This window comes from Heterodontus francisci, chromosome 20 (assembly GCF_036365525.1).
Source record: "Heterodontus francisci isolate sHetFra1 chromosome 20, sHetFra1.hap1, whole genome shotgun sequence".
Taxonomy (NCBI): Eukaryota; Metazoa; Chordata; class Chondrichthyes; order Heterodontiformes; family Heterodontidae; genus Heterodontus; species Heterodontus francisci.
This window is the reverse complement of record NC_090390.1, coordinates 12,300,672-12,323,365: the sequence shown is the minus strand read 5'-3', so window position 1 is coordinate 12,323,365 and position 22,694 is coordinate 12,300,672. Positions and strand designations below refer to the sequence as shown.

Sequence of the window (22,694 nt, the reverse complement as noted above, 5' to 3'; positions counted from 1 at the left end):
TTCTTCCCCTGGTTGCTGGCTGTAGCAGTCTGTAGGCTTGGGGGTGGTAGGGTTGGGGGGCGTTCACAGTCACAGACGGTTCTTTTCTTGATGTTTTCTGGAGCGAGAGAGGGAGGGAGACATGGGCACAGCCGCCTTCTTCACTCTGTCCATGCAGTTTCGGCCCGTCTGCTGTCTGTGACACAAAATGCTAGTTTCTTCAGAGATGAGCAAGCAGTCACATGGTTCTATCAAGCCCCTTTGTTTCTAATTAGGTTTTCTGGAGTCTTCTGATGAAATTCAAGGTTTTACATGCCCCAGAATGTCTTTGAATGGCTCGCTAACAAGGATCATTTGGCTAATTTACTCAGTTAGCCAAAGCATTCTTCTTGCTGGGCTTCTTGTTAGACATTTTGTCTCCACTCCAATCTCCTGATGTTTCAAATGTAAATTGCAGTGGCCATCTTGGCTGTTAGTTTTTTTAAAAGTTAACTTGTAGGGTTTTTTCCATTAAAAGTCTACGGTAAGTTTCCAACCGATGAAATTAATGTTTTCCATTTGGCATATAGGGTTTTCCTGACAATATAGATTGTAAATACCCGAGGCCCCAGCACGGATCCGTGCGTCACAGCCTGCCAACTTGAAAGTGCCCCGTTTATTCCTACTCTCTTTTTCCTGTGCATTAGCCAGTCCTTTCTCCGTGCTAATATATTACCCCCATATCTTGCATATTCACTTTTTTAATAGCACCTTATCGAATGCCTTTTGAAAGTTCAAGTATACTCTGTCTACTGGCTCCCCTTTAGCTACCCTACCAGTTTCATCCTCAAAAAAATTCTAAGTATGTCAAACACAATTTCCCTTTCATAAAACCATGTTGACTCTGTCTGATCATACTATGATTTTCTGAGTGCATTGTTAAAACTTCCTAAACAATAGATTTCAGCATTTTCCCACTGACTGATGTCAGGTTAACTGGCCTGTAGTTCCTTGTTTTCTCTTTTCTTCCTTTCGTGAATAGCAGTGTTGCATTTGCTAGCTTCCAATCCACTGGGACTGTTCTACAAACTAAGGAAATTTTGGAAAATCATGACCAGTGCATCTATTATCTCTGCTGCTACCTCTTCTGGAACCCCAGGATGTAGGTCAGGCCCTGGAGATTTATCTGCTTTTAGTCCGTTAAGTTTCTCTAATGCTTTTTCTCTGCTGATATTAATTACTCTTATTAGCCCTTTGGTTACCCTCGATTTCTGGTATGTAATTTGCGTCTTCTACTGTGAAGATGGACACAAAATATCCATTCAATTTTCTCATTCCCCATGATAATTTCTGCTGGCTCTGCCTCTTAGGGAACCAACATTTACTTTAGCTACTCTCCATTTTATATACTTGTAAAAGCTGTTACAATCTGTTTTTATATTCTTGGCTAGTTTACTCTCATTCTTTATTTTTCCTTTTTTATCAACTTTTTGGTCACCCTTTGCTGGTTTCTAAAACTTTCCCAATCCTGAAGCTTACTACTATTCTTTGCAACATTATAAGCCTCTTTTAATCTAAAACTATCTTTAACTTCCTTAGTGAGCCACGGATGGATCTTTCTCACTGAGTTTTTTTTTTAAATGAAATGGATTTTTGTTGAACATTTTTAATCGTTCCTTTAAATGTTTCCTGCTGTTTATTTACTGCCGTACTTTTTAATCTATTTTCCCAATCAACCTTAGCCAGCTCTCCACCTCATACCTGTGGAATCACCTTTTTTTAAGTTTAAGATTCTTGTTTTGGACTCATTTGTCATTCTCAAATATGAAATTCAATTGTATCATCACTTTTCCCAGAGGATCTTTTATTCTGCGATTACTAATTAACCCTGCCTCATGCACAGTACTAGATTTAAAATAGCTTTGTGCCTAGTTGGTTCCACTACATATTATTCCAGGAAGCTGTTGCAAAAGCATTCTACAAACACATTTTCGAGATGACCTTTGCCAGTTTGATTTGCCCAATCTATATGAAGATTAAAGTCCCCCACGATTATTTTGTTGCCTTTGTTACAAACTCCAATTATTTCTTGCTTAATGCTCTGTTCAACTGTATAACCACTGTTCGAGGGCCTATAAATTACTCCAAGAAGTGTTTTTCTGACCTTTGTTCCTAATCTCCATCCATATCGATTCTACTTCCTTATCTTCTGTGTAAAGATCCATTATTATCAGGGCTTCACCCCCTCCTTTTCCATGCTGCCTGTCTTTTTGAAATGTTGTGTACGTAGGTCACCGTGCAGCCACTTTTCTGTAATTGCATTATATCAAACCCATTTATCTCTATTTGTGCTGCCAGTTAGTCAATCTTGTTAAACTCCAGAAGGCTTGTTATGAAAGGATAATGCCAGAGCCTATCTTTACTCATTTTCACATTTATTGTGCAGAGTAAAAGGATTACAGATAGTAGCTCCTCACTCCAAACCTTCTACCAGTCTCAGTGAGTGCCTGCTCATAAGTGCTCAAGTAAGACCCCAGTTAACACCTTCACCTGCATATAATCAAACAATTGACACACAATTAACAGATTAACAATCTTGTTATGAATGCTTCGTGAATTCAGATAAAGAGCCTTTAATTTTGTTTTTTGCCATTATTCTTTGCATGGACCTTACTCGCTGATGCACTATTACTGTTAAACTCTGTCCCTTCCTGTCCCACTCTGCTTGTCTTCACCCAAGTCATTACACTGCTCTAATGTCTCAACTTTTCTCATCGATTTCTAAACCTCTATTTACCTTACCCCTCCCCCCCCCCCCCCCCCCATTTTTGTTTTAATTGCATCGGAAGCAGTTCAGAGAATCTTCACTTGACTGATTACTGGGATGAAGGGATTATCTTATGAGGAAAGGTTGAGTGGGTTGGGACAATACCCATTGGAATTCAGAAGAATGAGATGCGATCTTATTGAAACATAGAAGATCATGAGAGGACTTGACAGGATGGATACTGAGTGGATGTTTCCCCTTGTGGGGGAGTCTAGAACTAGGGGACACAGCGTAAAGATTAGGGGTCTCCCATTTAAGACTGAGATGAGACATTTTTTCTCTCAAAGGGTCGTTAGTCTGTGGAACGTTCTTCCCTGGAGCAGTGGAGGCTGTGTCATTGAATATATTCAAGGCTGAGTTAGATAGATTTTTGATCAACAAGGGAGTTGAGGGTTATGGGGGGCAAACAGGAAAGTGAATTTGAGGCTACAGTCAGATCAGCCATGATCTTACCAAATGACTGAGCAGGCTCAAGAGGCTGAATGCCCTACTCCTCCTCCTATTTCTTGTAAAGTCCTATTCACAGCCCTACTTGTATGATTCGCAAGAACGATGAGCCCATCCCAGTGGGACAGCTCCCACTTTCCCCAGTACTGTTGCCACTGCCCCATGAACTGAAACCCCTCTTCCCACACCACTCTTTGAGTCATGTGTTTAGTCCCTAATCTGTTTGACCCTATGCCAATTGGTATATGACTGCGGTAACAATCCACAGATTATTACCATTGAGGTTCTGTGTTTTAATTTGGACCCTAACTCCTTAAACACTCTCAGCAGAACATCATTCCTTGTAGGAATGAACGACATAAGAAGAACGTGAACCAAAACTACTGGATCCTCCTCCTCCTAGTCCAAATTTGTCTCCAGCCTTGAGGAGATGTCTTTAACCCTGGCACTGGGGGCAGGCAACACATCTTTGGAACTCTGGTCGTGACTGAAGAGGACAGTATCTATCCCCTCATTATAATGTCTCCTGTCAATACCACATTTCTTTTCATTCCCCCCACCACTTGAATGGCTTCCTGTACCATGATGCTATGGTCATTTTGCTAATCCACCCTGCAGTTCTTGTTCTCATCCACAAAGGTAGCATGTACCTTTAACCTGTTGGTCAAAGTCAAGGGCCAAGGCTCCTCCATTACTATATCCTGGATCCCCATACCTATCTGACTTGCAGTCACATCCTCCTGTCCCTGACCATTGACCAATTCTAAGGTTCTACTTAATCTAAGGGGTGTGATTGCCTCCTGGAACAAAGTGTCCCGATAACTCTCAACCCCACACCCCCTCCAAAGCACTGCAATGTCTAAAGCTCGGACTTCAGTTCAACAACTCTGAGCCAAAGTTGCTTGAGCTGCAGATATAGTTGTCCAGGATCGCAATGCTTTGCACAAACTCCCACATGCTGCAGTTATGGCACACCACCTACCCTGCTGTGTCTATCTAACCTTATTTATTTATTTCATTAGTTACTAATTTAGTGAAGTAATAGCAAGTTACAGTTTCCTAGTTTAGAAGCAAAAGAGAAACACTCGCCAGCTACTCGTATTAAAAAAAGAATGAAAAGGAGCACCTCCTTTCCCCTGTACCAAGAACCTAATTGCACCAAATTCCTGACTAGCAGTCTTTGCAAAGCACTCAGTTCCTCGGTTACTCTGTGTTCCAGCAGCCACAGCAAAAACAGCGAAGTAGTGGCAGGTGTCAGAGCCTGGAAAGTGAGTGAAGGAGCAGATTCAGAGCCAGTCAAGGTTCATCCCAGTGATTGGGCAGTAAGCGATTCAGACCCTGTATTGCAGGCATCATCCTCAGCTAAGGTAGTGGAAGGACAAGAAGCTTGAGAGAGCAACAAGGCGAATAAAGGCAGAACTTTGTGCTTAACGGGGGGTGTGGTAGGAGGGCAGGTAGACAATAAAAGGAGACTGGCAGAAAAAGGAATGGAAATAATGAAGGATAACTAACCTATGGAGCTCAGGGAAAAGACAGCCATCTTCCAGGGAAAGGAATATCCCATACAATTTAGGAGCAGGAGTAGGCCACTCGGCCCTTCAAGCCTGCTCCGCTGTTCATTAACTTTATGGCTGAACTGATTTTCCACATTCCCACCTACCCCCGATAACCTCTTACCCCCTTGCTTATCGAGAACCTATCTACCTCTGCTTTTCAAATATTCATAGACTCTGCTTCCATTGCCTTTTGAGGAAGGGCGTTCCGAAGACTCACGACCCTCTGTGGGGAAAATTTCTTTCCTCATCTCTGTCTTAAAAAGGCGACCCTTATTTTTAAACAGTGACCCCTAGTTATAGATTTTCTCACAAGATGAAACATCCTTTCCACATCCACCCTGTCAAGACCCCTCAGGATCTTGTATGTTTCGATCAAGTCGCCCCTTACTCTTCTAAACTCCAGTGGATACAAGCCTAGCCTGTCCAATCTTTTCTCATAAGACAACCCACCCATTCCAGGTATTAGTCTTGTAAACCTTCTCTGAACTGCTTCCAACACATTTACATCCTTACATAAATAAGGAGACCAGTACTGTACACTGTACTCCAGATGTGGTCTCAGCAGTGCCCTGTATAACTGAAGCCTGCTTTTGTATTCCAATTCCCCTCGCAATAAACAATAACACTTTATTGGCTTTCCTAATTAATTGCTGTACCTGAATACTAACCTTATGCGATTCATGTACTAGCACACCCAGATCCTTCATCTCAGAGCTCTGCAGTCTCTCACCATTTAGATAATATGCTTCTTTTTTATTCTTCCAGCCAAAATTTCACATTTTCCCACATTATACTCCATTTGCCAAATCTTTTCCCACTCACTTAACCTATCCATATCCCTTTGTAGCCTCCTTGTGTTCTCTTCACAACCTACTTTCCTACCTATCTTTGTGTCATCAGCAAATTTAGCAACCATACCTTCGGTCCCTTCATCCAAGTTATTTATATAAATTGTAAAATGTGAGGCCCCAGTCCTGTGGCACACCACTCATTACATCTTGCCAACCAGCAAATGCCCCATTTATGCCTATTCTCTGTTTCCTGTTAGCTAACCAATCTTCCATCCATGCCAATATGTTACCACCATACCATGAGCTTTTATTTTCCACAGTAACCTTTGATTTAGCGCCTTATCAAATGCCTTCTGGAAATCTAGGTACAATACATCCACTGGTTCCCCTTTATCCACAGCACATATTACTTCTTCAAAGAACTCCAATAAATTGGTTAAATATGATTTCCCTTTCACAAAACCATATTGCCTGTGCCTGATTATCTTGAATTTTTCCAAGTTACCTGCTGTAACATCTTTCATAATCTCTTGGCATTTCTTCGCAGACAGAGATTTTGGGAAGGTTGTTGTCATTGGTTGCAGGCCCGCTGGTGGCTAGTCAGGCCTATCAGTGACCACCAGATTCTCTCACAACTTGTACAAGTGAAGGTGTAGTCGCTGCTGGGGCAATTGGATCTATCCTTCTCCTTTTCTCTTTCATCTGGTTCTTCACTCAGTCTCAAAGGTGTCTGTAGCCCTCCTGATGTAGCATCTCTATGGCCTGTGCTTCCCACTGGTGATGGTCGATGTGGCACAGAGAGAGGGACTTCTTCAGGGAGTCCTTGAATAGCTTTGAACAATTTCCCTGAGACAGATGTTAAGCCAACTGGCTTGTAGTTTCCTGCTTCCTGCCTCCCTCCCTTTTTGAATAAAGGAGTTTCATTCGCTATTTTCCAATTTAATGGAACCTTCCCCGAATCTAGACAATTTTGGAAAATTAAAACCAATGCATCAACTATCTCACTAGCCACTTCTTTTAAGAGCCTGGAATGAAGTCCATCAGGACCCAGGAACTGATGAGCCCACAGCCCCGACAATTTGCTCAGTACCACTTCCCTGGTGATTATAATGTTCTTGAGTTCCTCCTTCCCTTCCATTTCCTGCCTTACAGCTAATTCTGGGATGTTACTTGTATTCTGTATAGTGAAGACCAATGCAAAATACCTGATCAATTCACCTGTCATCTCCTTATTATCCATTATTAATTTCACGGACTCACATTCGACAAGACCAACGCTCACTTTGTTAACCCTTTCCTTTTTTAACTATCTATAGAAATGACTGTATTAAGTGACAACATTGATTTCTAGGCTCTGCTGGGGAATAATATATTCACTCCAATTTTCTTCCCTCCTCTCCTGAAAACAAAGATGTGTGTTAAATTATCATTCTGTTGGTGTTTACAGCCCTTGTGCACTTCACCCAAGAAGCCATATCCCAAATATCAGCTGTAACAGTGATAGTTAGCCATAAGTGACAATAGGATTGAACTAAATTCCATAATTTTCACCTCTTGTAGATGCTGAGGCCACTTGGAATATCTGTTGTATTAACTAACCCAATACAGAACATGGACTAAACCCGATTTGCATAGCTTGGTGCCAGGCAACGTAGTGTTTATATGCGCTGAACTATTGGGGAAACACAGGAATAAGATTTTTTTAAAATATTGCTACATGTTTCTTAATTTTGGGAAGGAGAGAGAGAAATGAGAATTATTTTGTTTTTTTTTAATATAGTTTCTCTATACCCTTGCAATTGTGCTGATCCTTGAATTGCTGGGTGGAATTGTGGCATTGATCTTTAGGAATCAGGTAAGAAATCACAATTTCATTAAATACAAATGAAAGTACAGTCCACTCTTAATTGAAAATCAGCAAATTCAAATGATCTTTTTGAGCTCAATTTTCAACCTTGATTATGTTTGAGTTGCTTAATTAATATTATTGGATAATTGGAATTGCAAAAGAAAAATTTAATTGGCAGAAGTAGTCTGTAGTGTAATAGTGTTGTTTATGGACTCTAGCATAAATACTCTGTTTACACATTGGATCATAAGGTAAATTGAAAATAGGCCTTCATCCCATTTAATTTCATGCTTCCCATGTCAACATTTAGGTTTGTTTGTCAGCCTTGGCTCGGTGGCAGCACTCATCTCCAACTCAGAAGATTGTGGGTTCAAGCCTCATTCCAGGGACTTGAGCGTCTAATCTTGGCTGACACTTCAGTACTGAGATTGCTATGCTGTCTAAGGTGCCATCTTTCGAACGGGACATTAAACCAAAGGCCCGCCTAACCTCTCGGATGTGAAAAATGCCACAGCACCATTCGAAGAAGAGCTGGGGAGTTTTTTTTCAGTGGCCTGGCCAAATTAATCTTTTAAATTTTACAGACACTAGTAAAAAGCCGATTAGGCATGCTACAGCCTACCGGACTCAACATTGAGTTCAATAATTTCAGAGCATGACGGGCCCTCCATTTTACTTTTATTTTTATTTTATTTTATTTTTAGTTTTTTTATTTTATTTTTTATGTTTGTTTTATTTTAGTTTGTTCAGTTTGTTTCTACTGTGCCTACCCACTTTTTTCATGTTTGTGCTTGTGGCTGTTCAGTTTTCAGTCCATTAACACCCTATCTACTATTGCTTTGTCTTTTAGCACACCATTAACATACCGTTTGCCTTTGCTCCATGACCTTCTGGTCAGCTATTCTGTGACCTTGTCCTATCAATACCTTCTCTTTTGTTATCTCTTGCCCCACCCCTGCTTTACTTGCTTAAAATCTTTTACATTTTTTATATCTGCCAGTTCCGAAGAAGGGTCACTGACCTGAAATGTTAACTCTGCTTCTCTCTCCACAGATGCTGCCAGACCTACTGAGTTTTTCCAGCACTTTCTGTTTTTATTTCAGATTTCCAACATCCGCAATATTTGGCTTTTATTATACTAGTAAAAAGCAAATTAATTGGTTAATTTGCTGTTGGTGAAATATTGTTGTGTACAAATTAATTACTATGATTTCCTACATAATAACAGTGCCTACACTTAAAAAATAATTCAGTGGTTGTGAATCACTTTGGTACATCCTGATGACATTAAAGGTGCTATATAAATGCAAGGTTTCTATTCTTCCTCACGCCCCCATCATTGGGCGTCACTTTGCAGATAACCATTCCAACTGCAGCAGGATAAAAAATAGAGATTCACATCAGGCACTATTGTCACAAAGTTCATTACAGTGATGTGTTTTTAATTAGTATCGGTAGATTTTTCATGGTGTTACTCAGGGGTTCACAGCATGGCTTCTGATGTTTACTGCGGCCCCTAAAAGTGTTAATGGTTTAGCTATAACATGGCAACATCATATCGTGTAACTGTCACAGGTGAAAAAAAACACATTTTCCACGGAGCAAAGATACATGGACAAACCTAACCAACAGTTACATCCAAGCTCTTTGAATGGAGGAGATTGCAAGCTAAAAGCCACCTAGAGAAGGGCAGTCCACACAGGGGAAGGCTGTTGGAAGGATTGGAAGACTGAATTGAGTGCATTTAAGTAGATTTAATTTTTTTCAGCATGGTGGAGTCTTTAAGGTGTTTGTTAGATTTGAAATGTTATTTATAAGGATATGAAGTGCAGAAAGTGGGTGTTATGTTGGATATTTTTTCTAATATCCTTACCATAGATTATTTCAGCTCTCTGCAGGGAGAACCGCACTTTCCCATATCTTTGAGAGTGTCTATCATTGCCTTGAAAGCTAGGTAAGATTTTGGTAGTGTGCTGTCTTCTTCTTTGGCCTCCTTGTCTCGCGTGACAATGGGTAAGTGCCTGGAGGTGGTCAGTGGATTGTGAAGCAGCGCTTGGAGTGGCTGTAAGGGCCAACTCTAGAGTGACAGACTCTTCCACAGGTGCTACAGATAAAATTGGTTGTCGGGGCTGTTACACAGTTGGCTCTCCCCTTGCGCTTCTGTCTTTTTTCCTGCCAACTGCTATGTCTCTTCGACTCACCACACTTTAGCCCCGCCTTAATGGCTGCCCGCCAGCTCTGGCGATCGCTGGCAACTGACTCCCACGACTTGTGATCAATGTCACAGGACTTCATGTCGCGTTTGCAGACGTCTTTAAAGCGGTTACATGGACAGCTGGTGGGTCTGATACCAGTGACGAGCTCGCTATACAAAGTGTCCTTGGGGATCATGCCATTTTCCATGCGGCTCACATGGCCAAGCCATCTCAAGTGCCGCTGGCTCAGTAGGGTGTATATGCTGGGGATGTTGGCCGCCTCGAGGACATCTGTGTTGGAGATACGGTTCTGCCACCTGATGCCAAGGATTCTCCGGAGGCAGCGAAGATGGAATGAATTGAGACGTCACTCTTGGCTGACATACGTTGTCCAGGCCTCGCTGCCGTAGAGCAAGGTACTGAGGACACAGGCTTGATGCATTCGGACTTTTGTGTTCTGTGTCAGAGTGTGGGAAAACTGTGCTGTGGAAAAACAAATAAAACTGGTAAAACAGAACAAACCTCTTTAGTGAAAGGTTTAGGCAGCGGCCTCCCTTCTGGCTCCATTAGATTTCACTTCTTTTCTCAAAATTTGCAGAGCATGACGCAAGATTTTTAAAATATGCGGCAAATTTATTGCACAAATAATGAACAGTGAAAAATCAAACAATGATATTTGGGACGTATTAAAAATCTTGAGTTTGTGTGCACTTTCAATTTTTTCCCCATTGTAAATACCTATGTTGACATTTGGAAACTTCCAATGTAAACTAGTCATACTGCAATTGCACACACCTCCAGGGATCTGGTATAATTGTATTGATTTGATTGTTATTGCTTAATACATTTGCTTGATATTTTAAACTTAAAACAAGGTCTTATATGATCCTGTAACATGCTGGAAGACTGGAGAGATGTTATGGATAAATTCCAGCAGTTTCAAACAGTAATCAGACAGTGTTTGAAGTCCATTTCCCGAGCATAATACTGAAAGTTTGTCTCGATCACAAGGCAGGAATAGACATGCTGAGAGGTTTGGAAAAGTGAGACCCTTGAGAATGGTCTAAGATATGAAAAACAGAATAATATACAGTAAAAAGGACCTTTAAAAAAAAAGTAAGTCGACAGTGTGGAGGATGTAGAATGAAGAAGGCCAGAAAGATTCACTACTTTATAGGGCTGTCTTCATTCTTTGATCTTCCAACCTCCACATGTCACATTCCTACCAAAATGATCCATCATTCCTTGTGGAGAGTGCACAAATTACTTCCTTGTCTTTATTCCAGCACATTCAGCCCTTTCAATAGGGTCACTGTGTTTCCCCAGAACATGGGCAGGACTTGGTTTAATTCCAGAGGGGGTGCATTGTCACATGGTCTATTTTACACTTATACAGCAGAACAATCTGCTCTTTAGTAAATTTGAAGATTTTATCAGCATTCAAATGCTGGCTAACAGATCTCTGAATATAATTGAGTATGATATAACAAATACAAGCAGATAATGTTAGATTTATATTGCACCTTATTACATTATCAAACCATCTCAAAGCATTTCACAAAGTGAAATTACTATTGAAATTCTATAGCCATTCTTTTGTAAACACCTCGTTTAGTTGCAAGTATGGTTGTGACTTTTCCCTATTTTGGAACGTGGTACTTGATTCTTAGTCATATTGGTTTTGACTAGTATGTAGTCACATAATTGAATCAGTCTGTGTAAACTACATCTTTAGCTATCATTATATCTGTAGTTGCTTGAACTGATTACCTCAAGGTTTTGTGCTCCTGGTTTAACTTTGGGTTATTTGTTTTCCAGACATTAGACTTTATAAATGAAAACATCCGTAAAGGCATTAAGCATTATTATGATGACCTGGATTTCAAGAACATAATGGATTTTGTCCAAGAGGAGGTTTGTGGTGTTTTAAAATTTTGGTTCCATGGTATGTGTAGAACATCTGAGCTAACTTTCTTTATTCAGCTGTCATTGTATTGTTTAATATGTTTATATCCAGGGCCAGCTACAAGCACTGCACATTCTGGCCTGTACTCAATTAAATGAAAGCACCCTATCACGGATGATGCATCTGTTTCTTTCTTCTGCTCGTCACCTCCTGCTCTTTCGATCCCATTCCCAATAAACTACTGACCACCCAACCTCCCTTCCTGGTTCCATGCTAGCTCACATTATTAATGGTTCTCTCCTCCTCGCCTTCAAATCTGCTATCATCACCTTTTCCTCAAGAAAGCAACCCTTGACCCCTCTATCCTTGCAAACTACCACCCCATCACCAACCTCTCTTTCCTCTCCACAGTTCTTGAATGTGTTGTTGCCTCCCAAATCTGTACCCATATTTCCAGGAACTCCATCTTTGAATCCCTCCAGTCAGGTTTTCGCCCACGCCACGTGACCCAAACAGCGCTTACCAATATCACCAGAGACTACATCAGTACTTAAAAAATGACTTACTCCTGTTATTCTACATAGAATTACAACTCTGTTTAGTCACCTCAAGGTGTTGTTCTTGCCAAATTTAAACCAAATAGTACTTTTTTATTCCTTGACCTTGCGTCGTTCCTCACTATTTCATGAATCAAGATAACATTTTAACTAATCTGTCCACATACTGTTGAAGTACAAGTACTACCTATACAGCACAATTAAAGAAGTCCGTGCCTAATACATTCATCACAAGACTAAAACTCCTTGTAACAAGTATAATTTGTTAGTGTTCATCTTTATCTTCATTCTTTTCCTCAGAATTCTCTTAATGTGTCATTTCAAGGATCCCGCCTTTTCACTTTGAGCAGTTCACCACATAATATGTCGAGTAGCACCTAAAGTACCTATTAACTGCTCCTTGGGCAATTCCTGGAATTCATTCTCCCGTTATTGTTGTTCCATTTTGTCGTCTACTGTAATGGCCAGATCTCCGAAAGCTGATTTCATCCTCATTCTGCCTATCTTTAATCCTTCCATTGTATTGATGTTTGTGTTCAGTATCTGGGCTGGTTTGAAATCCAGCAATCATTGAGTCGCCTATCCTTTGTGTCACAGCGAAATGTCTCATTTTTTTCCATGAAAGCTGAAGAAAATGACTCTTTCCTCGGAAATTTTTTTAAGGCAGGAGACATCTGATCCAACAGAAAGGGTGTAAGAACATTCCTAGTAACTACAGACCGGTCAGTTTAACATCAGCAGTGGGTAAGGTTTCAGAAACAATTATTAAAATATTAACAGGCACTTGGAAGAGTTTGAATTAATTAACAAAATCCAGCACTGATTTGTAAAAGGCAGATTGTGCTTGACTGATGGAATTGAAATTTGTGATGCAGTAACAGAGAAAGTTGATGAAGGGAATGCAATGGATGTTGTCAATATAGGCTTTAAGAAAGCATTTGACAAAGTACCACATAAAAGGCTGGTTAACAAAATTGAGCCTCATGGAATAGGAGGGTCAGTGTCAGCTTGGATAAAAAATTGGCTTAAAGGACAGAACACAGAGAGTCGTGGTAAATGGTCGTTTTTCAGACTGGAGGGTGGTAGGCAGTGGTTTTCCCGAAGGTCAGTACTAGGACCACTGCTTTTTTTGATACATGTAAATGACATGGGACTTGAATATTGGAATAGAGTAAAATTTCAAAATTTGCTGATGATGCCAAATGTGTAAGTGAGGCAAACAGTGAGGATGATACCAATCCATTGCAATATGACATGGCCAGACAGGTGGCAGATGGAATTTATTACAGAGAAATGCGAGGTGATGTATTTTGGCTGAAATGATAGGAAGAGGCAGTATAGAGATTACACAGTTCTAAAGAGTGTGCAGGGACAGGGGGACCTGGGGGTTCATGTGCATCGATCTTTGAAGGTGACAAGACATATTGCGAGAGTAGCTAGCAAAGTATATGGGATGTTGGACTTCATAAATAGAACTATTAAGTACAAAGGCTACACTGAACCTTTATAAAGCTCTGTTCAGGCCACAACTGAAGTATTGTGTTCAGTCTGGTCACCATACTTTAGGAAGGATGTGAGGGTCCTTGAGAGGATGCAGAGTAGATTTATCAGAATGGTTTCAGAGATGAGGGATTTTAGCTACAGGAGATAGAAGTAGGATGAGAGGAAGAGCTTTTTTATGCAGTGAGTGATAATGACCTGGAATTCACTGCCTTTGAGGGTAGTAGAAGCAGAGATGATCAATGATTACAAAAGAAAATTGGATGGGCTCTTGAGGGAAATAAACTTGCTGGGCTATGGGGAATGAGCGGAGTAATGGGACTGACTGGATTGCTCTGCAGAAAGCTAGCATGGACTTAATGGGCCACACGGCCGCCTCCTGTGCTGTAATGACTCATGACCAGTTAAAACCAGTTGCATGTCCATATGCGACACCTTAGCACAATCCAGTAACTTAAACATTAATATCAATCCAGGGATCCTGAAATTGAACTTGGTCAACCTTTTATGTAATCTGTTAAAGTCCACGACATAATCTTCCATGGTCATCTGTTTTCCAAAATCTATCAAATTCTGACCATGCCTCATAGGCATTTAACAGATTATCTTTCTTGTAGATTTCCTCCAAGAACTCTGTTAGAAGGTCCAAACCTTCATCGCTATTAACTCATAGTTATCCATCTCATAAAATACATTACTTTTGTAGGAAGCGGCACGCCAAGGCTTCATCTTATAGAGGCGTAACCTGTGTCTGCATTCATTCTTCCATTGGTCATATAATTCAGACTTTGAAATATTGAAGGGTAACCATGCCTCGACAATTTAAACTTGTTTTCTGCCACATTCCATAATGGCCACTAATATTTTAGTTTTATGTCTGAAACTTTTTTTAGTTTCCAACTTTCACCTTTAGGCAACCATCCTCTGCAACAAGTTCTATTCCAGAAAGCCAGGCAGTAAAGGATAGAGCTGGAGCCTAGTCTTTACATACGCTATAAGCTTTTATTTACAGAGATACACTTTACACACATGCTCCTTCAAACCCAAGAATACAGTTTCAGTCTGCGCACATATATAGGAGCACAAGTGAATCCTCAGTTAATGCGTACATCTGAATATAACGAAATACTCAATTAATATACAATTAAAAACCCTTCACAACTCTGTTATCTCCTCCAGTCCCACAGCCCTCTGTGATGCCTTTGCTCTAATTCTGGCCTCTTCATCCCTAATTTTAATCGTTCCATCATTGGTGGCTGTGCCTTCAGCTGCCTGGGCCCTGAGCTCTGGAATTCTTTCCCTAAACCCCTCTGCCTCTACCTTGCTTTTGTCTTTTAAGACACTCCTTACAACATACCTTTTTGATTCATTAGAGGTTTTGGTCCCTATGTGGCTCAGTGTCATTTTCTGTTCCATCACATTCCTGTGAAATGCTTTGGGACATTTTATTAAGCTAAATGCATGATGTAAATACGTTTCAAAAAGTTGTTATTGTTTCTAAGGTCAGTTGCTGGGCTGTTTCATGCATTGAACTGTAAATGTTAAACATTTTATTCAAGAATATTACACTACTGCACAATTAACAACATTAAATAAAAAGAGTTGTTAAAAGTACTTTCGCTGCTGAAACACTAGCTCTTATGGAGGCGGTGGACATGGTATTCTGTTAATATTTTGAATGAAATTCTGTAAAATGGGCATACTGAAGATAGTATACCCATTGAATGTTATGCAGATCATCATGTTGGATAATGTACATTCTACGAAAAGTGCGAGTGGAATCACGTTATGGATTGACCTTGGAGAGAGATGGAGTTAACATTTCAGGTCAGTGACCTTTCATCAGAACTGAAAGGTCACTGACCTGAAACATTAACTCTGCTCCTCTCCACAGATGCTGCCAGACCTGCTGGAGTATTTCCAGTATTTCTTGTTTTTATTCCAGATTTCCAGCATCTGCAGTATTTTGCTTTTATTATAGATTGACCTTGCTGGCTTGATACAAATACTGGGAAGAAAGGAAATCTCTAAAGTTAAATAGGTCAGTGCAATTCATCAACTGTCGGATTGTTTTACAAAAGGAAATGCACGTACAATGAAATTGTTAGTGGCTCTTGGAGAATGTGCATCTTGCAATGTAATGCTTTGTGCAGAATACAGAGGTTGATTTAATTAGTTTTGGAATTTTGGTTGTACATATAAACACTAATTTTTATTTAAAGAGCAAGAGGGAAGTTAATTGTAGATTGTATTTAATAGTATGGAGGAGGTGGGCATTCACTGGAGATTCACTTGCACTCCTATAAATAGGCACAGACTAAAACTGTGATTCAAAAGCAAAATGTTGCGAATGCTAGAAATCTGAGGCAAAAACAGAAAAATCTGGAAATATTCAAGTTTTAGCAATTTTTTTTTCTCCTTCCCATCCCTCACCCTGTTGTTTCTTTCTTAATCTCTCTACTTCGTGTTCGCACGGCTGCTATCCTGCCATTGCACCTTAACCAGACACATCTTTTGTTTCTTTACTTATCCCATTACCACTCCTTTGGCTTTGTCCCATGAATCATTTTGTCATTTAACCTTTCCTGTCCTCCACCCTATCACAGACCTTCCCTTTTGTCCTTCTCCCCACCCCCTTCCCCACTTTCACTTGCTCAAAACCTATTACACTTGGAACTTTTCCCAGTTCTGATGAAAGGTCACACAGTCCTGAAACATTAGCGCTGTTTTTCTCTCCACAGATGCTGCCTGATCTGAGTGTTTCTAGCAATTTCTGTTTTTATTCTAAATCTGTGACTGTTGGATTAGTAGATGCATGTTTGTAATGTGTATGTCTGTAAATAAAACGGTGTAAAGATTGTCTTCAGTTGTATCTTTCACCACTTGGCTTTCTGGAGTGTAACAGTCAGCCTAGATTTTATGTCAAGGCTCTGGAGTGGGATTTGAACCCACAATCGTCTGACTTGGGTGTGATGCTATCACTGAGCCAAGGCTGACACCCTAAAAAGAGGAAAGTGAGAAGCTGGACAGAGATAGAATATCGTAAGAGGCAAGTTAGAGGCTGGAGTGTTCTGGGGAGTGAATTATAGGGTGCTGGTGGATTTCGGAGTGAACCAAACACAAAGAGCATAAAATGCTGGAAATACCAATTAGGCCGGGCAGCAACTGTGGAGAGAGAAAACAGAGTTAACGTTTCAGATTGATGACCTTTCACCAGAACTGACCAGTTAAAGAGTCATAGTCATTTATGACACAGAAGGAAGCCATTTGGCCCGTCGAGCCCATGCCAGCTCTCCACGGAGCTATGCAGTCATCCCACTCCCTGGCTGCATCCCCGTAACCCTGCATATGTGTCGCTCTCAGGTGGCCATCCAACTTTCTCTTGAAGTCATTGATAGTCTTTGCGGGCAGCAAGTTCCAGGTCATTACCACCCGCTACGTAAAAAAATGGTTCCTCATATTCCTTCTGCATCTTTTGCCCAAAACTTACAATCTGTGTCGCCTAGTCCTTGTACCATTTGTAAATGGGAACAGTTTTTCCTCTTCTAACTTATCTAAGCCTGTCATAATATTGTACACTTCTATTAAATCTCCCCTCCCTTTGTTCTAAGGAGAACAAATTCAGCTTTTCCAACTTAACAGTGTAACTAAAATCTGCCAGCCCTGGAGCCATTTGGGTAAATCTCCCCTGTACCCTGTCAAGGTCCCTCACATCCTTCCTGAAGTGTGGTGACCAGAACTGGATGCAATACTCTCGTTCTGGTCTAACCAGAGCTTTATGAAGGTTCAGAATAATTTCCCTGCTTTTGTATTCAATGCCTCCATTTATGAATTCCAAGATCCCATATGCTTTACTAACCACTCTCTCAGTATGTCCTGCCATCTTCAAAGATCGATGCATGTACAGCCTAAGGTCCCTCTGTTTCTGCACACTCTTTAGAATGTGCCATTAAGTATATATTGCCTCTCCCTATTCCTTCTGTCAAAATGCATCACCTCACACTTGTCAGTATTAAATTCCATCTGCCACCTCTCTGCCCGTTCTACTAGCCTATCTATGTCTTGTTGCAGGCGATTCATATCATCCTCACTGTTTGCCTGACCTCCAAGTTTGGTATCGTCAGTAAATTTTGAGATTCTACTCTGTATTCCAAGATCCAAGTCATTTATATATAGCAAAAAAAGCAGTGGTCCCAGCACTGACGTTTAGGGAATACTACTGTTTACCATCCTCCAGTCTGAAAAATAACCATTTACTATGATTGCTGTTTTCTGTCCTTAAGCCAATTTTTTTTTTATCCAATTGGACATTGACCGTCCTATTCCATGAGTCTCAATTTTGTGAACCAGCCTTTAGGTGGTACCTTATCAAATGCTTTCTTAAAATCCATATAAACAACATGCACCGCATTCCCTTCATCAACCTTCTTGTTACTTCATCAAAAAATTCAATTAGTCAAGCATGCTCTGCCTTTTACAAATCCATGCTGGCTATCCTTAATTAACTCGAACCTCAAGTGTCCATTGATATTTTCCCTGGTTATCGCTTCTAAAACCTTACCCACTGCTGATGTTAAACTAACTGGTTTGTAGTTGCTAAGAATATCCCTAAAACCTTTCTTAAATAATAGCGTCGCATTTGCCACTCTCTAATCCTTTGGCACCTCCCCACTTCCTTTAGCAACCTGGGATACAAGCCAGGTGGCTTCGCAACCTTAAGTCGAGCCAACCTTTTTAGTACCTCCCCCCTCCCAATTTTAATCCTATCCATTGCCTCTACTCTCTGCTTCTTGATATTTTGTCAGCCTCCATTTCCTTTGTGAACATTAATACAAAGTACTCATTAAGTATATTAGCCTCGCCCTGCACCTCTAAGCATATATTACCCTCTCTGTCCCCAATAGGCCTCACTCCTCCTCTTGCTACTCGCTTACTATTTGCATGCTGGTAGAAGATCTTTGGGTTCCCTTTTATGTTGACTGCCATTCTGTTTTCATATTCTGTCTTTGCCAGTCTTATTTTCCTCTTCACCTTCCCTCTCAGCTTATTGTACATGGCCTGGTTCTCACTCGATGAGTTTATCTGATACGCATCATATGCCCTTTTTTTGTTTCATCATCATCTCTATCTCCCTCGTCAACCAAGAAGCCACGTTCTTGGTTCCCCTACCTTTCACCCTTGTTGTAATGTTCCTAGCCTGTACCTGAAACATCTCTTCCTTAAAGATAGCCCATTGTTCTAACAAAGCTCCTCCTACCAGTCTTTGGTTCCATTCAACCTGGCTAGATCCCTTCTCATTGTGGTTGAAATGATCCAATCTAGACATTCTACCTTATTTTGTGCTTTGCTATTCTGCATTACTAGTCTAAACCTTATGATTCGACGATCACTCTTACCCAAGTGCTCGCCACAGACACTTGGTCCACTTAGCCTACCTCATTTCTGAGCACTAGATATTTTCCAGTTGGGCTGAGAGCATACTGAACACATTTTAGGAATTCCTCCCCCTCCTCTCCCTTTACTCTAAAATTATCCCAATCGCTATTTGGGTAATTAAAGTCCCTCAATATCACTACTCTGTAGTTCCTGAACATCTCTCTGATTTCTCTGAAGATTTGCTCCTCTATCTCGCACTATTTGGAGGGCTATAGAATATCCCTAGTAGCGTAGTAGTAAGGGCCCAGTCCGCGCCATTTTTAAGCCACGCTTCCATTATTTGCACTACATCATGTTCCCATCCTGCTATTTGTGCTTTCTAGCCACGCATTCATCTGCCCTACCTATTTCTATACTCACTTGCACATGGAACAGGAAGTAATCCAGAGGTTACTACTTTTTAGGTCCTGCTTGCTGATTTCTTACTGAACTCACTAAACTCTTTCTGCAGGGCCACATCCTTCTTACTACCTATGTTGTTGGTACCAATGTGGACCTCAACTGCCGGGTGTTCACCCTCCCCCCTCAGGGTACTCTGTCACCAGGAAGGCAACACAACATCTTAGATTCAGGTCTGCGGCCACAGAAACACCTGCCTGTTTTCCTGTCTATCGAATCTCCTATCACTATCGCACTTCCAATCTTCCTTGTACTCTCCCTCTACAGCTGAGCCACCCGTGGTACCCTGGCCTTGACTCTGGCTGTACTCCCTGGATGAACTATCACTTTCCTCTGAATACCGGTTGGAGAGTGAGATACACTCAGGGGACTCCTGCACTTCTTGCCTGTTCCTGTTTGACTGTCCTCCAGAGCTTGGAGCAGCCTGCCATTTCTCTGTCTATTAGATAATAAACCTTGGTACTACAAATAAATGCTGCTAGTACTAATAAGCTCTAAGTTCTAATACTAATAAGCCCTACCAATACTAACATTAACCTTATTAATACTAACAATAACCGTACCAATAGTAATATTAAACTTTATCAATGCTAATCTACCTTACCACTCTTAAAACATCCTAACGATACTAAAACATTTCCAATAGTAGTAATAACCTCACCAATAGTAATGAATCTTACCAATAGCATTAATAACTTTACTTTTTTAAAAAAAGAATCACCAGCTACCCACTTGCTACTTGTAACTAATACTTAACATTTTTAAACTCCCAGTTGTTTCAATGCAGTCCCTAATCAGCAATACTCATCAGCCAATCAACTCGCCGCTTTCCTGTGATGTCACGGTTTGATTTTTTTTTTCTCTCTCATCTCCAGCACGTAGCTGGTTCCTTGCAATTCCTCCGCTGCCACCGCCTCTCCCGACTCCCTCCAGGTAGGTTAAGGCCTGAGCCTGGGTCTCTCTTTACACCCTTCCTGGTTGTTGGTTCCCGCAGGTCCGCCGCTGCTGCCACCTCTCTTGACCCCCTCCAGGTAGTTCTCTTGACAGATCCTGCCTGACCTGCTGAGTATTGCTAGCACTTGCAGTTTTTATTTCAGATTTTGAGCATCCACAGAAAAAACAGTTGCGGTGATGTAACTGGAAGCATCAACACTAAACCCAGCAGTAACAGCTTAAGTGGAAGGGAAGGTGATGATGGGTATGGGTGGAAGTGGAGAGGAAAGGGAAAGGAATGGGTCAGGAGACTGGGGAGAAGAGAGATGTAACAGCAAGATTTAATCTGGTCCAGCAGGTTATTTTTGTTGAATAAAGCTGATTGTTAAAAGACTGACTCACCCTGACCTGGCCTCCATGATTCCTTAATGCTTTGTGGTGGTAGCAGAGGCTCAAGCCATCAAATTCTCCCCACTATCCACCCGCAGTTTTCATCACTGACAGAAACTTTAAAGGAAGAATGAAGCAAGACCAATGGCATATAACAGGCCTGACATTAAATTGGAACATTAGTGTTGAAAGGAAGGGCAAAGTAATGTGCGAGTATTCAAAGGGAATGTCCGCTTTGAAGAAGGTGAGGGTGCCAAGGCACAGACAGGTAATAAGCTGAGTGACTGGCAATCGGAGAGAGGACAGGCAACAATGGAAAAACAGAAAGCTCCCTGCAAGGAGATGAAATGCTGAGAGAAAGCCAGAGCTCAGAAAGTGAGGCAGATAGAGGTGCTTAGAACTCAGAGGCATTCCATGGCAAGTCAACTAGATATAAAAGACCTCATATAAATATAGAAGCAGCGTCACTTGGTGGGGGGGGGGGGGGGGGATATAAGAAAAAAAATTAGACAGCTTCTACACGATCCCAATGCCAATCACCTTGCAGTCCTCTTCCCTCTCTGCTTCCTGAAGAAATTGTTGCCTTTGCAATACTCTGATTTACTCTTTCACCACCCCAGCTACAAGCTGTCCTGGCCTTGACACTTTACTGTGCAAGTGGCAGACATGCAACACCTGTCCATTCACACAGTGTCCATGTGAAACATTAATTTATTTCTACTTCCTCTCATCTAATATGCTGCATTTGTTTCCTTTAGAGTATTCTACTCTATATTCAAACACTTCCTTTGCCAAACACCTCTGTTCTTCCCATCTTTTATTCTTCTGTTTCAAAAAGGTTATAGGCAAAATTGTAAACTTCCAGTTCTCTGCACAGATATTCATTGACCCACTGTATGCTTCCAGCTTTTCCTGTTTTAGCTCAAGGAGGGAGGCAGTGGCTTTAGTGGAAGTGGCACTGGACTAATGATCCAGAGGCCTAGGCAGATATTCTGGGGACATGGGTTCGAATCCTACCATGGCAGATTATTTAATCTCAGTGGTGAGGAAGTTTTTAGAAATAATAATCTGGGACAAAATTAACAGTCACTTGGACAAATGTGGATTAATTAAGGAAAGCCAGCATGGGTTTCTTAAAGGTAAATCATGGTTAACTAACTTAATTGAGTTTTTTTGATGCGATAACAGAGGGTTGATGAGGGTATTGCGGTTGATGTGGTCTGCATGAACTTCCAAAAACATTTGATAAAGTGCCACATAACAAGCTTGTGAGCAAAGTTAAAGCACATGGAATAAAAGGGACACTGGCAACATGGCTATGAAGTTGGCTGAGTGACAGGAAACATAGAGTAGTGGTGAATGGTTGTTTTTTGTACTGCAGTAAGTTTATAGGGTTCCCCAGGGGTCAGAACTAGCACCACTGCTTTTCTTGATATATATTAATGACCTAAAGTTGGCTATGCAGAGCACAATTTCAAAATTTGCAGATGGCACAAAACTTGAAAGTATTATGAACTGTGAGGAGGATAATAGTGGAATGCAAGAGGACAGAGACAGGCTGGTGGAATGGATGGACATGTGGCAGATGAAATTTAATGTAGAGAAGTGTGAAGTGGTACATTTTGGTAGGAAGAACGAGAAGAGGTAATATAGTTCAAAGGGTACAGTTCTAAAAGGGGTGCAGGAACAGAGAGACCATGTACACAAATCGTTAAAGTGGAAGGGTGGGTTGGGATAGTGGTTAAAATGGCATATGGGGTCCAGTACTTTATAAATGGGGGTAAAGAATACAAAAGCAAGGAAGTTATGGTGAACCTTTCTAAAACACTGGGCCTGAACTGTAATACTGTGTATAATTCTGGGCATCGCACTTTAGGAAGTGTTAAATTCCAGAAAGCTTGTTGAAGGATGATGCTGGCGCCTTTCCTACCTATCTTTGTGTCATCAGCA

The 22,694-nt window shown here is 41.0% G+C and overlaps 1 protein-coding gene across 1 annotated transcript in view; it reads left to right on the top strand.

The window, feature by feature from the left end:
- The window catches only part of tspan15 (tetraspanin 15), a 258,614-nt gene that overhangs the window by 106,026 nt on the left and 129,894 nt on the right, over positions 1–22,694 (top strand). The window contains exons 3-4 of the mRNA XM_068052393.1: positions 7,360–7,434; positions 11,442–11,537. Coding sequence (XP_067908494.1) covers positions 7,360–7,434; positions 11,442–11,537 — 171 coding nt within the window. The remainder of the gene's footprint in view (positions 1–7,359; positions 7,435–11,441; positions 11,538–22,694) is intronic.